The sequence below is a fragment of the Takifugu flavidus genome, chromosome 1 (genome assembly GCF_003711565.1).
Source record: "Takifugu flavidus isolate HTHZ2018 chromosome 1, ASM371156v2, whole genome shotgun sequence".
In the NCBI taxonomy this organism is placed as follows: Eukaryota; Metazoa; Chordata; class Actinopteri; order Tetraodontiformes; family Tetraodontidae; genus Takifugu; species Takifugu flavidus.
Window position 1 is genome coordinate 8026261 of NC_079520.1, and position 15967 is coordinate 8042227.

Genomic DNA, 15967 nt, shown 5'->3' on the forward strand with positions numbered 1-15967 from the left:
TAACCTTGATCTACCTCTGTCTGTGTGGACATCATCATACCTTTCCCTGTGTGACACACACGCACATAAACGTGCACGCCGATGTTCTCAGTCTGAAGCAATGGACTGGAACTAACACACACAATCCTGCGGCTGTCTCGCAAGCGCACACGCACACGCAAAAAGAGGACACGTGTACACGCACAGGGACACAACCTTGCTGTTATTGATGCTCCACCACAACGTGACACAAAATTTATGGCACAAAAACACAGTCCTCCCCATACAGATCAATGTGGAGTCACAGTCCACACATAGACATACACACACGTATGCATGTGCCACCGTGATGTTCTCATCATTCATGAGACACGTGCTACAGTCAGGAATCATTCGTCTCCGTGGCTGACTTCATAGGTCAACCCTGCGATGGCTGCCGGTGTTTCCTCCGTCCCTGTGGATGAAGTTGGACGACCCACGTCCAGCTAAGCAGAGGCCAGATTCCTAACAGATTCCTGACTCGTGGTCACGTTTGACACCAAATACGACAACTCTTAAAGGGTTTTTAAAGGAAATCATGCTGTGAGGTGGCATGTAAATAAAAATCTGAATATGCAGCTTTTGAATTTGGTAGAAGGTTCTTTTATGTACTGTAAAAAAAAAGAAAAGAAAAAAGTCTAGTCATAAAAGATGGATGGGAAATGGCAAGTTCAAGGTAGCCGTGCTGCCAAACTCAGGCCAGGCCAAGGATCTTAAGAAACTTGACATTTGCTGTTTTCCTTTTAAATGGTCTCCTAAACATGCTACCTCCAGATCGGCCCACCTGCACCGTTTTGGTGAACCGGTGCTTCATCATAAATAATGGTCATTCCATCCTGACTTTACAGCAGCTGCATTGGAGTCCGGAAGCCACGAACTTGTGTCGTGCGCGCTGTACGTATACAGAGTCCTCGGGGATGCTAGGCAGAGCCCTGGGCCAGAGCCTGAGGGAATTAACGGCAGGATACGCTCTGAGGCTGCAGTGAGGGCATGGTCCAGGCAGGATTGTGTGGTTGTGCCACCTCTGTAAAACAAAGATACGATCTCACTTTGTTTTCACCCAAACTGCCCATTTACTGTCCATCACTGCAGTCAGTTGCAGTGATGGACAGTAAATGGAGTTGGATAAATACCCTGTTAGCAAGTTCTGGCTTTGATTCTGTCACAGTGTACGATATTTGGCATCTTCTGTGTGTGTGTGTGTGTGTGTGTGTGTGTGTGTGTGTGTGTGTGTGTGTGTGTGTGTGTGTGTGTGTGTGTGTGTGTGTGTGTGTGTGTGTTAGAGACCCATCGAGGGTCTGTTCCTGGTTCTCACCCAATGACTGCTGGGAGAGATTCTGTGAAACTTGGATTAGGAATAAGTGGTTTTGAACAGGAAAAAGCATGAATGGAGTAAAACCGTTCCTTCACGGGTCCATCGAGCTGCTCCTCCAGCGTGAGACATGTCTGAACGTACAGCGGTGGCAGCAGGATACAGCCTTGTCAAGGACACAGGCATTCATATCGCAGCTGAAATGTGTTCAGACATACACAAAAAAAGGAACGGAAAGAAAAACAACCCACACAGTTGACAGAACGACAAACCGACACGTCCAGTCAAAGACGTGACCTTTCCTGCCGTGCGACTCTGACCAGTACGCAGACCTCCAGAGCTTGGCCCGGTCCTGCACGCCCTCCTGAGCAAAATCAGCTCCCTTGTGTTTTGTTTTCACTGCAGTTTTGCTCTCTCATTCTTTCATTACACAGCGCCTCTCTCGCTACCCTCAAGTCCTCCTTTCTTTCCTCCTTCTGCACGTCTCCGTTGTCTTCGTTAGCCTCATTCGCATTGTAAGGAGACAAGTTCCTCTCTGATTTAGGGCTCCACCACGGCTTGCTTTCATCAGCTTATCCTCAGTGTGCACGTGCGTGCGTGTAGTGCAAAGGAAATTTGTGTACGTGACCTCCTTTCCTGGGTAGTGAGTGGGCAGAGTGTTTGCAATGGGTGGTCGTTGCAAAGCACTCAACCATCCATCGACCGGCAGCCATTGATCTGCAAAATCCAATGACTCACTAGCTGCTCAGTATGCAGCCCACAAACAGAACAGACACGCATGGCGGTTGTTTAAATAAGCATGTGCACACACCGACAACATGGATTGCTGATTACGACCCAATATGATTGCATGCATGAAATTTAAATATTGTAGCTGGTCCAGGGTATACAAAGGTCCTCAGGCCTCAGCTGCATTTTAATGTGGATTATTAACACTAAACCTCCCTCAGCGGTGAAGAAAACGAAGCCAAATATAGATGCTGATTCAGCATTTCAAATTGAGCTTTGCTTTTTGACTGTTTATTGGGTGGGAGATGAATAATAATAGCAAGGAGTTATGGAAGAATGGTTGGATGGATGGCGACTGCATATTAGAACCGATGGACCGGCTGTGTGGAGAAGCTACTAATTTGTCCAGGAGGTGAGCTCTGGGAGCTTGTAGTGGACACCTTTGAACCCTCACCTGCCCTGCTGTCTGTTTTGCCAAATTGTAGCCATGATCCACACAATTTGCTGCAGTTTGATACACATCCTCCACACACAGCAGCTCCCTCACATGTGTTCAGTTCTCATGCTGTTAATGCTGTGAATCATCCCTATTGCTCACATCTCCTTCCAGATTTGCCAAGGCCTCAGAGGTGGGAGATGATGTGAAAGATGACACATATAAACACACTTATGGACAGATCCTGGCACCTTATGTTTGGATGCCTGTCTTGTTTTGATGGTTTTAAACGTTGCAGTCCTTTTTACAACCGTTCAGTAATAATGGTCTTAATAAATATTGGCAGCTCTTAGCCAGAGAACATTAGAAACGTCAGTGGTGTGCATTTAACGCAGCAGATGTATTATTTTTCACTGAAGCCTATAATATTTTATAATTGATTTTTGTCAAAGGAGAAAATTTTTGTTTGATGCTTTACTGTTGAGACGGTAAAAAGGGAAATAGCGCCACCCTGTGGATACTTTTGAAACAGCGGCTAAATCGAGGACAGATTCAAGATTATGTTATTTGTCAGTAACAGGCAAGGAAAAGAAAAGTTAGTCTTCATTTTTATACCCACTGATAGAAAAATCCACAATTTGTTGAAAGGTGATCACAGAAAAGGACAAGTACAAACTGATGATTGAGGTTTTTAATCAACACATTTATGTACAAAGCAGGCATTTCCATACAGAAATAACCAAAAAAGGGAAGAAAAAAAAATTGGTAAAATGCATTTTCTTCTTATCTGATGTTAAAACAGCTCAAGTTTTTATCAAGACTGCCCTATTTAGACAGGTTATCTTTCAGCTCCACAACCCTGGACATGACAAGTTAATAGTACAGGACATATTTCAGTCTTGGCTGAAAATAAATTGAACATGAGAAAACCCGACATTTTCTCCCAGAGCACCGAACTCATCGCTGTCCTCGCATCACCTGTTTGTATTTGGGGGGGGGGGGGGGGGGGGGGGGGGGGGGGCACCGATTCCTGCTTATCTACAGCAAATGCAATAGTGTATGTACAGAAGAAAACAGCTGAGGTGAAAGGACAACTGAACAAAGAGGTTTCGTGGGTCGTTTACATTTAATAAACCATCTGTTCTTTATGTTTTCTGTCCTACCTGGGAAGCTGAACTGTAAATTCCATTTTGATTTAAAAAAAAAAATTGAAACTACTCTGATTGTCCAATACACACTGAAAACGCTGCAACTGCCAGAAATTTGTCATCCCAGAGAAATAAGCTGCGTCCTCTAAATAAAATCAAACTTGTTCATCACAGCATTGGTGACAGAAATTCAACATTTTAATATATTCAGTCAAACCTTGACAGAGAAAGAAAAATCTTCAAAGAAAGCAAAAATCGGCTTGAGTTACAGTTTTGGGTTTGAAGGAATCACCGTTCTTTCATAAAGAAAACCTGATATGCTGCTGAAGCAGGCGTTTGGACCATCAGAACTGGGGAAATGGGGAAGACCTGTTCCAGGGTCAGGTTTTACAAGTGACCATCATCTGAATTATGACATAATTAGAACTTTGCACGTGTGGGTAAACACAGCGGTACTTCAGCCTGGAACAGCTCGATCATTAGTGAGAACTACATTAATACACGTGGGGGCGCTATACATGTGTAAAATGTTTTTGTCCCTGGAGACAGATGAGATTTTAAAAAGCGGCTAGAATACCATTCAGAATGAGCATATGCACTATTGAACATGAAATGTCTTTAACTCTATATCAAACCTATAGGATCAGCTTGAGGAGGGGGGAAAAACACAGGAAAAATGAAAAATTGACACCCGGGACAGCACTGACTGATGGAGTGCAATGAATTTAAAACTGCAGTGTTTTATTAGGATTGACCTTCAGTCCCAATAATCCAGTTTGGCACAACAATGTGTGTGACAAATGTGAGAATCAGCATCACCAACTTCGGAAAACTGGGGAAAATACAGCAGAACAACAACAACAACAACAACAAAAAGCAATCTGAGCTTAAAACAATCTTTCAAGAAGGATATTAAGTAAAATGAATTCAGAGAAACTATTTTACAAAAACAATTGTGTCCCTAGTTACTTCTTCCCACTTCAGTCTAAATAGTTTCAGTGTTGCTGGAATACGCAGCAACACAGAGGACATGATGGCTGAAGTCAGTATATACACACAGACACAGAACGGTATAAACCTGCCAGTCTGTCCAGTTGGAGGTCACTGGTGTGATGGTCTGCTGTTCCCTCTCCTGGACAGAAACACACTGTAGAACTGGGAGAGCGGGGCAGTGGCTGGTGCTGGTGCTCCTATGTGTAGCAGTGACAACTAGGGTGGTCTTCACGGTGGGTTACGACGCTCGGGTTACTATTTTGTTACATTTTCATTAAGTCCTTGGAGGGGTGCGGCTGTGTGGGAAGACAGAGGCAGGATTGAACGGAGCAGCTTTGTATGTAGAAACAAGGTCAATGCACAATAGCGCCGAGTAGATTTGTAATGATCGTTTTTAGCCAGAAGAGGGAGTGTCATTCGGACATGCTGACGGCACCAACAGAACAGATAAACTCACCTCGATGGATTTAGCTTTCATCATCTGACACATGGGGTTTAGCGATGGCCATCTCCTCCTTGCTGTTTGCGATCATTTTACACTTCTAAGGCGACAAGGAACAAAAGATGTTACAGCAGCTGTGCCTGTAAACAACGGCCTGCGTGGCATAACTGCCAGTTTACCTCAGTCAGCTCCTTAATGGTGTGTATGTTAGCCTGATGAGTGACCTTCCGCTTGGCTTCTTCAATATGGTCGAGGTTGACGGCTGGCGCTGGAGGGGCAAGGCACGGGGGAGGCTTGTTGGTAATGGTGGGAAGGGGAGCGAGCGGTGGCATGGCAGCCAGGGCACCCATGTTGGTCAAGGCAGCCGTCATGGTAGCTGCCGTCATGCTTGCCACGGCGGCACTCATGGAGAGGTTTGACATAGCAGGCATTCCTGGAATATTGGGAAGGCCCATTGGACCCATGTTGGGCATGTTGGGCATTCCCATGCCCATGGGAAGAGGGAGAGGTAAAGGTAAGGAGAGGGGGCCGGGAGATGGAGTAGGGAGAGGAAGCTGGAGGATGGCTTTCGGCCGGAGACTCTCGGGAATGGGCACCCCAGCTTTAGCACACATGGCAGCGGCGTTAGCTTTTGCTATTTCGAGTAACTGGTCCTTATCTGAGATGAGACAAAAACAAAATGTGAGAGGGAGGATGTAATGTGGCACCGGGCAGAAAGGGAAGCTGCTGGCTAAAAAAAAGATCCTTTACTATCTCAGTTAAACTTGCAGGCGAATACTTTACCCAGTTCGGTGAGCCTTGGAGGAGTCTTGCTTGTACTTCGCCGTGTCCGGGATCCAGAGCGCCGCTGTTTCCGAAGAATGAGAACTGGAGAGTGGCTCGGCTCTCTCTTCCATCTGTCGCGCCTATCGAAAGAACGACTCCGAAACACCGGCCGCCTTCCGCGGCCCCTGGAGCGAGACCTGCGCCTGCGATCTGTCGACCGGGATCTGGAGCGCCTGCTTCTGTCCCCTGACCTGGACCTCTTCCTCCTCCCCGTGGAACGGCTCCTGGACCGCTTGCCTCTGTCCGGAGACTTGGACCTCCTCCTCCCGCGTGTGTTCGGTGAACGTGACCTCCTTTTCCGTGCTGGAGAGCGAGACCTGGACCTGTGGGCTCTTTGTCGGGACTTGGACCTCGACCTCTTGCGCCGCACGGAGCGAGACCTCCGCCGACGCACAGGACTCCGAGATTTTGAGCGTCTTTTCTTCTTTTCAGGAGAGACGGAATCTTTTCTCCTTACTGGAGTCTTGGACCTAAGAAAAGGCAGATTCACTGGGTTGAAATGCACCTGCGCAGCATCTATTGACAGACAGCAGCAGTTACACACCTGGACCGCTCCTTCACCGATGAGGATCTCTGCGGGGATGAAGTGGACTGCGACACTTTCCCCCCACCTGCTGGTGACGGGATTGTAGGGAGGGCTTTAACGGGAGATGCAGCATGTTCCTCTTCATCCGAGCCCTCCGAATGTTGGGACTTATCTGGGCTAGACGCAGGCTCTCTGGAAGCAGACCTTGACCTGGAAACATCCTGCTCCTGGGAGGAAGCGGCACAAACCTCCTCTTTCTTTTCGCTTTTGGGCATTCGAGCCTGGGCCAGCAAATGATCTAGCTTTCCACATCAGGGCAGGTGATGACAGCTGGAGCCATGGGTTTCCATTTACCTGCAAGACACAAATTAAATACAGGCAAGTGTCAAAACTAGAAGATAAAATTGTCAATATTGTAAATATTAGAATGCAGAGTTATGGAAAACAACAGGGCTCACAGTCGGGCTAACTGACCGGACACGGTAGCACATTTGGAAACAGATGAGGTCTCACCTGCTGTAATAGGAGGTCTTTCGGGAGGTCTTTCAGGAGGTCCTTCAACTGGTCTTTCAAGAGGTCCTTCAACTGGTCTTTCAGGAGGTCCCTCGGGAGGTCTTTCAGGAGGTCTTTCAGGAGGTCCTTCAACTGGTCTTTCAGGAGGTCCCTCGGGAGGTCTTTCAAGAGGTCCTTCAACTGGTCTTTCAGGAGGTCCTTCAACTGGTCTCTCAAGAGGTCCTTCAACTGGTCTTTCAGGAGGTCCTTCAACTGGTCTTTCAGGAGGTCCTTCAACTGGTCTTTCAGGAGGTCCTTCAACTGGTCTTCAAGAGGTCCTTCAACTGGTCTTTCAAGAGGTCCTTCAACTGGTCTTTCAAGAGGTCCTTCAACAGGTCCTTCAGGTTCCACCGTTGGCTTTTCTTCAGGCACCTGCTCGATCTGAGAAGAATTTGGCTTTTGTTCTTTAGTGGGAGAGGAGGCTGTGGATCCGACATTGGAGGAGCTCTCCGAACGTCTATCACTCGACTCTGACCTGGACCTCGATTTGGACCTCTTCTCCACAGAAACAGACTTGGACCTTCTGCTCTTCTTCCCAGGAGATTTGGATCTTGTTCTGCCAGGTCGTGGTGAGAGAGACTTGGACCGTCCCCGACGAGACAAGGAACGGGAATTAGACCGTTTGCTAGATCTCAGTGGAGAACGATTTTTCCTGACAGGGGTCCAAGAGCGCCTTCTGGCTGGTGAGTGTGATGGAGACCGCCTGCGGGTCAGAGGGCTCCGTTTACGGGGGCTCCTGGAGCGACGGTTGCGCTTCAGAACAACGATAGACCGTGATCGGGTCCGCCTGGCCCTGCGACCAGACCGAGATCGGGAGCGGCGGGATCTAGGGGGTGGGGATCTCCTACGTCGAGGTTGGGATAAACTCCTGGAGCGCCTACCGCCTGCGCGCCTTGACACGGATCGTGACCTGGACCTTCGGGAGCGCCGGGTTCTAGTGACGGAGCGCGACCTTGAACGTGACGGTGAACGCCGGCCTCCTGCTCCACTTCGTTTAGGTGAACGGCTTCTGGAGCGCCTTATTCCTCCACGGGAACGGGATCCTGACCTCCTCCGACTTTTCCTCGGCGACCAGGAGGGAGACCTCCGACTACTACGTTTTGGCGATCTTGATAACCTCCTTTTAGGAGAAATTCTGCTTCTCTTTGGGGAAACCGATAAAGGACTCTTCCACCTTTTAGGAGACTTCTTTCGAGGCTTTGACACCTTTTTCTTAGGTGTGGGGGAATGTGAGGTAGACCGGGACCGATAGCTAGCTCTCTTAGGTGATGCCGGGGAGCGTGAACGTGACTTCCTTTTAGATTTCGGGGTCTGAGAGCGCGAGCGGGAAAGCTGTCGACTCTTTAAAGGGGTTGTGGAATATTTCCCCTTCGACCTGGAGCGTTCTTTATCTTCTGCTGCTTTCTGAGGGGTTGGCGAGGGACTACGACTTGACTCTGATCTTTTAATTTGTGCAGCATTTGAAGGGGAGGGAGACTTTGGACAAGAGAGTCAGGTTCTTTGACACTTGAGGTTTGAAAGAGATTACTCTGATCCTTCAGGGCGGGCTCATCTCTTGCCAGAGGGCCTTCCTGTTTTGGGATGATGTCAGGGAGTTCATGGGTATGAGCGAACGCACCGTCGGCAACAGCGTCCTCCGCCTTCACATCTGCTGCAGCTGTTGGTGTCATCTCCTGTTGGCCAGCAGGGGGGGACCGTGTTTCATTTTCTGACCCATTGGTGTTGCCTGCACATGGGGACACAGTCATGTCCACGATATCCTCTTTCTTAATCTCGTACAATTCAGACTTTGTTGTAACAAGAGCTTCTTTCTCCTCCCCCGGATTACTCTTTGTTATCAGTTTGGAAACTGGATCTTGCGTCATGGAAGCGACCGCTGGCGAATATTTGCCATCGCCCGTTCCTTTACCTCCGTCTCCTTCAGACTCAGAACCTGTGGCTGAGCTGCTTTCGGAAGGGGAGTGTGAAGGGGATTTTTTCCCCTGTTTTTCATCTTTCTTTCTCTTCTTTTTTTCTTCTTGGCTCTTTTATGTTTTTTAGATTTTGCATCACCCGTGTCTGAGATGTAAAAAGAACATTTAGCAAAACACATCTGAAGGGATTAACCAACACTGTCAGAATTGTTCTTACCTGAAATGCCGTCCTTTTTGCTCTCTTCTTTTAGTCCAGTGTTGTCTGCAGCGCCTGTACTGCTGCTAATCGGGCACTGAAATGATAAACATTAAAAACTCAAAATGATCAACAGCGATTTCTTGGACATCTAAATAAAAGATGACTACCTGTAAAAGGTGCAAAACCTCAATTCTTCTGTTAAATTATAATTGTTTGAATTAAATGATTATCATCTGAATATCCTCAGCTGTCACTTTGGAGAAATTGGATTTTTATAGAAAAGGCAGATTTACAGCTGTATTTAAAACTAGGGGCCAATGCAAAAGCTTCACATTTGAGAAGAAAAAGGGAATTTTGCTTCAAGATTCCATCAGTGTTTTTAAACATTTCCAATATATGATGTATTGTAATTCTGTACCCGATGCATTTATCAACAGGTATATGACTGAATGTGCAAATTAAGTCTGACCTTGATCTTGTGGTCCGAACAGGTTTTGGAGGAGGTGGTGGCTCAACATCGGACTCGGCACCAGATTCGGAGCTGCTCTCCTTTTCTCCCTTCTTCTTCCTCTTTTTTTTCTTGCTCTTGTGTTTTTTGTGCTTCTTGTTTTTCTTGTGTGGGGGCTCACTCGTTTCTTTGGAGATAATATCATCCTTCGCAGGCGCCTCATCCTCAGCTGTACATGGCAACAAAAGTTTAGCAAGTTTTTGATTAAAAAAAGAAATCACGTGGAGCAAGTCAATTCTTCAGAATGCCATCTTGTAAAATCCCGTCGCTTACTTATAATTCCCGTAACACTGAAAAGGTTGGAATACACTTTACCAAATTCTCTGAAATGTGTAAATTACTGTACTGTGAGATGAAGTCATTTAAAGGGAAACAAAGTGGTTGAAGTTTGCCATCACAAACCTGTGGGAATATTCACGGCACATTCCATTGTGTGCTGCTGTCAATGGAGGACTCCTCCCGCACTCAACACTGGCTAACGAAAAAGACACAGGAAATTAAACATAGATTTATAGAAATAATAAAACATGTCTGTGTTTAGAAGGTGGTGCCAATCTGAATAGGAATATAAGGCGCATCGGAAGATACCCCCAACTGAGTAACCAAACTAATCCCGATATTCATATCATAACCTCCGCCAGAGGAAATATTTAGAATGGGCCAAGGATGAACTGATGAGGGGCTTTGATTAAAGATCAAAGGCCAAGATCCAAATGGTTTGTCTCATAGGAACCTGTGATGACAGTCAGAATAAATGAGACTATAATTCGATACAGAGGTTAAGATTTCAAGTTCACTTGTCACTTAAAATAGCAAACCCATTTCAGAAACAGCCGAAACCCACAAAAACGTGTCTTTATACGAGACAACACAGCCCAATGACCACAATGCCGCGTGCACCGAACCCCAAATATTACCATTGTATAAACGAGAGACGTCAAAAGCTTAGATAACCAAAGATTTGAGCAATATTTGTGGTTCTGCCGAACATGAAAACCAGTTTTTCAGTTGCACCGTTTCTGACAGTTCAAACTACACTGCAGGTGGAATTTGTATAGCCAAACATGTTCCTTTATAGGCGAGTTGACGCATTTAAAGTTCTTCGTCACAAAATGTTAAGCAGCTTTCGGTCGATCAAATGAAGGAAGAGAAACTTTTGCTGATGGATCATAAAGCTGCCGCCACCACGTTAAATACACATGTGCGTTGCTGCTTAAAATCCTTTAACCGCGATCCAACAGTCAAATTAAGATCATAAAAACCGTTTGAATAGTCACCTAAACACGTTGCCAATCAAAGATCCTAAAATCAATAAAACAACAACCCTATCGTTGTGCAAACAACAAAATAAATTGCTAGCGTTAGTTGCCGCTTTCAGGTGATGCTAAAGTTAGCCAACAAACACAGTAACATCCAAGTTTTTGTTTTTTACAGTCACGAAATAGCCAACATAAAAACGCATAATGGCGTCTCTCATGCTGCAATTATTTATGAAAATGAATAAGATAAACACTCGTGTATTTAACATATTAGATAACGCTAAACACTGACCTGGTTTATTGTAACGAACATTTACTCAAAAATAGCTGTAGATTGTTAAAAACGCCGAAACGAATACACAAAAGGTGATTTTCAATTAAACGTATATACATATATATAAATGTAAACACTCAATTACGTTGCAAGGATACCGATCAGACAATTGGGTTGAAAATAAACGTGGTGCATTAAAGCAGCGGCCTAAGCGGAGATACACGGGCAGTTCGTTCATCAGCGAGGATTATGCTAGCTAGGTTAGCACACATACAGCTAGTTATTGAGATAATTCACTTTATGTTTAACCAAGAATACAATTTAACCAGCTCATTGCGCACCTCAAGCGGTTACACGAATTTACCCGGTTTCCGGTCGGTTGCTGCAGTCACGTAGCAGAATATAGCAGAAAACAAACAATCGTTGAATATGCTAAGCGGCACCATTAGCTAACCACCTGATCCGCCATGATGAGAGAAGGGTATCCCATGATGCCATGCTTCGCGGTTTGAATGGCGGCGTCACTGTCTCCATAGTTACTCCAGACTCTTCGACGACCAACTGTTACGTTACGAAACCCTCCACCATTTTTATTATTAAGATTAAGATTAAGATGTACTTTATTCATCCCCGTGGGGAAATTGAATTGTAGTAGCAACCTATACAAAGTATAGAATTTCGTAAATAAGCACGAATGCAGGCGAATAAATGTACTGCATAACTGTCCCACTTGACGTCTGTCCCACGCACGTCCCACTTGAACTCATATAACTGCATGTTTTTTGTTTTTTTGCTTATGTTGTATTTGAACTAGAACGCATTTTATCTTACTTATCAGGCAGTAATCAGTAGGTAACAATAAAAACTCACTGCGCATCGTCAGATCATTGTTAAATGTCAGGTGATTAAGTATAACCAAATCAAATCATGGTGTTAAACAAAACACAGAGGGTCCTCTTTATTTAGGAAAATATGTTTTATTTTGAAGTGTGCGAGCGGAAGTACTTTCATTGATGCAAAGGCTCGATCATTAGGAGGCTGTAGCAAAGCAGAATCGTTTAAAGAGTTTCTGCTCTAAGTATGTGGTTGATTGAAAAATCTTTGTTAATCAAAAGAAATGAAGAAGAGGTTTAATATCAACCTGGATGACTCCACTTTCACAAAGGAAAGACCACAGGTAGGTGTTTCCTCGGTGACAGCGGCTAGCACACGTTAGCAACCGCTCGGACGCAACGTTAATGTTGCAGCTTTCTCATGTGATATTAGCCCAGAATCTTTAATGAATTAAAGACGCCACTGTCTTACGCACATCAATGTGCCAAACGGGATTTTAACGCTACTGTTTTCCAGCCGCAGTATGAGTCCTTGTTCAAAAAAGGACAAACCTCGGCAACATCTCCTGCAGAACGGTGCTCTGAGCACCTGTCCTATGCACAATTCATCGTCCAGAGTAAGAGCAATGCAGCCGCTGCCCCCCCGAGGGAAGCTCCTTCCAAAGTGGCCAGAGCTGAAGATGCTGAAGAGACTAACGTGATCCAGAAAGAGTCAGCTTCGGTGTCATGCGTCCCAGGAGGACCCCAGAGAGTTCAGGACCCTGCTAAGTTTACTGAAGATGGATTTAATAGGTTGCAGACAATTGAGGCCACTCAGAATTCCACCCAGCACATCGAAGGAACTGGTTCAATTTCAGATCCGAATCTTCCGCAGGGACCAAAACCGGTGGGGTCTGGGAGCAGCATTGTTGTTAGCCCACGCCAGGTATGCATGGAAATTAATATTATTGATGGCAGGGGCTGAGTTTTAAACATGCGTTTTTCTCTTTTTAGAGGGGGAATCCCATTCTGAAGTACATAAGGAGTGTCCCGTGGGAATTTGGAGATGTTGTTCCAGACTATGTTTTAGGTCAGACCACTTGTGCTCTCTTCCTCAGGTATGTTTACCCCCTCGGACAAAAAGGCAAGATTATACACACAAATGATCTTCTTTTTTTTTACATTGACATTTGTTTTCTTGTCCTCCTTCCAATGTTGTTTTGGGCCCATCTCAAAGCCTAAGGTATCACAATCTCAATCCAAATTATATCCACGATCGTCTGAAGCTTCTCGGACAGACTTTCACCCTGCGAGTGTTACTAGTACAAGTAGATGTGGTAAGTTTACAAAAAAGTCAATGTTTATTGTAAAGAATTGTGTTAAACAGCATGCAGAACGTAAGTCAGGTATTTTTCTTTGTATGTTGTTAAGAATTCCAGCATGCACAACTACACCACAGAAAAAACATTTTTAAAATCAACTAATTAATTTTAATACTCTATGATATTTCATTTTCCATTAAAGAAAGACCCTCATCATGCTTTGAGAGAGCTGGCTCGAATTTGTGTCATGGCTGACTGCACTCTCGTCTTGGCTTGGAGGTACAATCTAGAACACATTAAGGAGACAGATTTATTTTAAAAATCAATAAGAAAACAAGGATCTGTAATAGTTTTGTTGTTAATTTGACAGTCCAGAGGAGGCAGGGCGGTACCTGGAAACATACAAATCATATGAGAAGAAACCTGCAGACACATTAAAGGAGCAAGTTGAAAAGGACTATCTATCAAAGGTGAGGCAGTTTGTGGCGTTTGATAGGGCAGGATGCATCACATCATGCAACGTTGGCGAGAACTGATGCTGAGCTTGTTTGATTTTAGGTTACTGAGTGCCTGACCACAGTCAAGTCCATAAACAAGACCGACGCCATTACGTTACTCTCCACTTTTTCCGTGAGTACCACTGCCTGAAACACACAGAGATCATATGTTCCCTCTGTAATATTACACAGCCTGCATTAATAAATTCAATGGGGGGAAAAAAGTATTCAGCCAGCCACTGATTGTGCAGGTTCTCCAACGTATAATGATGAAAGAGGTCTGTAATTTTCATCATAGGTACACTTCAACTGAGAGACAGAGCGTGTGGAGAAAAAAAATCCAGGAAATCACATTGTAGGTTTTTTAAAAGAATTATTTTAATAAATTCCCACGTAAAATAAATATTTGGTCACCTACAAAAAAGCAAGATTTCTGCCTCTCACAAACCTGTAACAACTTCTTTAAGAAGCTCTTCTGTCCTCCACTGGTTACCTGTACTAATGGCACCTGTTTGAACTCGATCTCTGTATAAAAGACATCTGACTGCAGCCTCAAACAACAGTCAGACTCCAAATTCCACCATGGCCAACACCAAAGAGCTGTCGATGGACACCAGCAGCAGCGTGGGGTGAATAAATCAACTGGGGGAGCAATTATTAGAAAATGGAAGACATAGAAGGCCAGTGATAATCTCCCTTGATCTGGGGCTCCACGCAGATCTCGTCCCATGGTGTCAAACTGATCATAAGAATGGTGAGCAAAAATCCCCGAACTACAAGGCTGGTGGGACCAAAGCAACAAAGGTTACCATCAGTAGCGCTCTATGCTGACAGGGAATCAAATCCTGCAGTGCCAGATGCGTCCTCCTGCTTAAGCCAGCACATGTCCAGGCCCGTGGCTGGGTCTTCCAGCATGACAATGATCCCAAAGACACCGCCCAGGCAACGAAGGAGTGGCTCCGTAGGAGCCAGGCAGCGAAGGAGTGGCTCCGTAAGAAACATTTCAAGGTCCTGGAGTGGCCTTGCCAGTCTTCAGACCTCATCAACCCAATAGAAAATCTGAGTTGAACGTTTGTTATTGACCAAATACTTATTTTATGCAGGAATTTATAAATATATATTTTAAAATCTTACTATGTGATTTCCTGGATGTGTACCTATGATGAAAATTATAGACCTCTGTCATCATTATAAGTGGGAGCACAATCGGTGGCTGAATAAACACTTTTTTTGCCCCGTTGTGTATAGAAATATCGTGTTCAGCAGTCTGCTCAGGTGATGGCTGTTGTGCTTATTTACAGTCTGTAGAAGGAATCATGAATGCTTCTAAGGATGATTTGGTTCTCTGTCCAGGACTTGGGCCACAAAAAGTAAGAACAATGAAGGAAATCAGAAAGATATAATACAACAAATGAAGCAGATGGAACATGTCTTAATTAATTGTGTTGACGACATGTTTGTTTGCAGGCGAGGCGTCTCTACGATGTTTTTCATAAACCCTTCCTCAAGTCCAAAAATACCTGATCTGATCATACTGAGCCCCGCAGAAAACAGCTCTATAGTGCCAATCGTCATGCTGACGAGGGATCGTTTACTTTTCAGGGAAGTAAATCAAATATTAGAAACCTCTGCTTTATGAAGTCCTTCAATGCTTCCAGGAGCATGAACATGGTGGATAAATAATTCATTCCTGTTCAGGATTCTCTTTGGATTTGGGGAATATTGAATACTTGAGGAAATGTATGAAATCTGAAAGCTGCCAAACTAAAACCCGGCTGAGATTTATATCAGAATTTAACCTTGACTGATCAATTGGTCATTGATTCTGTGCTTTATGTTCTTAAGTGAGTGCTTAAGCTTGCATTATGGATTGTTCATTGATTAATTCATTTTTAAATTAAAGAAATATTTTCACAATACAGTATTGAGTGTCTGTGTCTTGTATTACTTATTATTATACTTTTGTACAACTGTACTTTTATACAGTTATAAAAAAAAAAAAATTTCAGTCTGTCTTTTCTAAATTATACAATATTCTCAATACATCCTCAACAAATTTGAACACTGGTCAATCTAATGTGGATTGATTTCAGTATTTAAAAACAACAGCGAGGTTTAAAAAAATTACCGGTACTTGCCTATCTTGGCCTAATTTGTTGCTGCCTTTCGGTACCCTCGGAAATTCTATAATAACGGAAGTGA

The 15967-nt window shown here is 44.5% G+C and overlaps 2 protein-coding genes across 2 annotated transcripts; one reads left to right on the top strand and one right to left on the bottom strand.

Moving 5' to 3' along the window:
- Positions 1–3171: 3171 nt before the first annotated feature.
- sona (SON DNA and RNA binding protein a) lies at positions 3172–11652 on the bottom strand. The gene is given in 13 exon segments (XM_057045266.1): positions 3172–4932; positions 5094–5178; positions 5258–5736; positions 5862–6373; positions 6448–6710; positions 6943–8463; positions 8466–8995; positions 8998–9039; positions 9112–9187; positions 9261–9288; positions 9563–9770; positions 10004–10072; positions 11476–11652. Coding segments are annotated over 11 exon segments (3762 nt in total). The 5' UTR covers positions 10032–10072; positions 11476–11652; the 3' UTR covers positions 3172–4932; positions 5094–5103.
- A 475-nt stretch (positions 11653–12127) lies between these two features.
- ercc1 (excision repair cross-complementation group 1) lies at positions 12128–15689 on the top strand. The gene is made up of 9 exons (XM_057027774.1): positions 12128–12311; positions 12485–12892; positions 12961–13064; positions 13184–13283; positions 13471–13547; positions 13639–13738; positions 13827–13898; positions 15067–15135; positions 15233–15689. The coding sequence occupies exons 1-9, from the start codon at positions 12252–12254 to the stop codon at positions 15287–15289; spliced, it is 1047 nt and encodes a 348-aa protein (XP_056883754.1). The 5' UTR covers positions 12128–12251; the 3' UTR covers positions 15290–15689.
- The last annotated feature ends 278 nt before the right edge of the window (positions 15690–15967 follow it).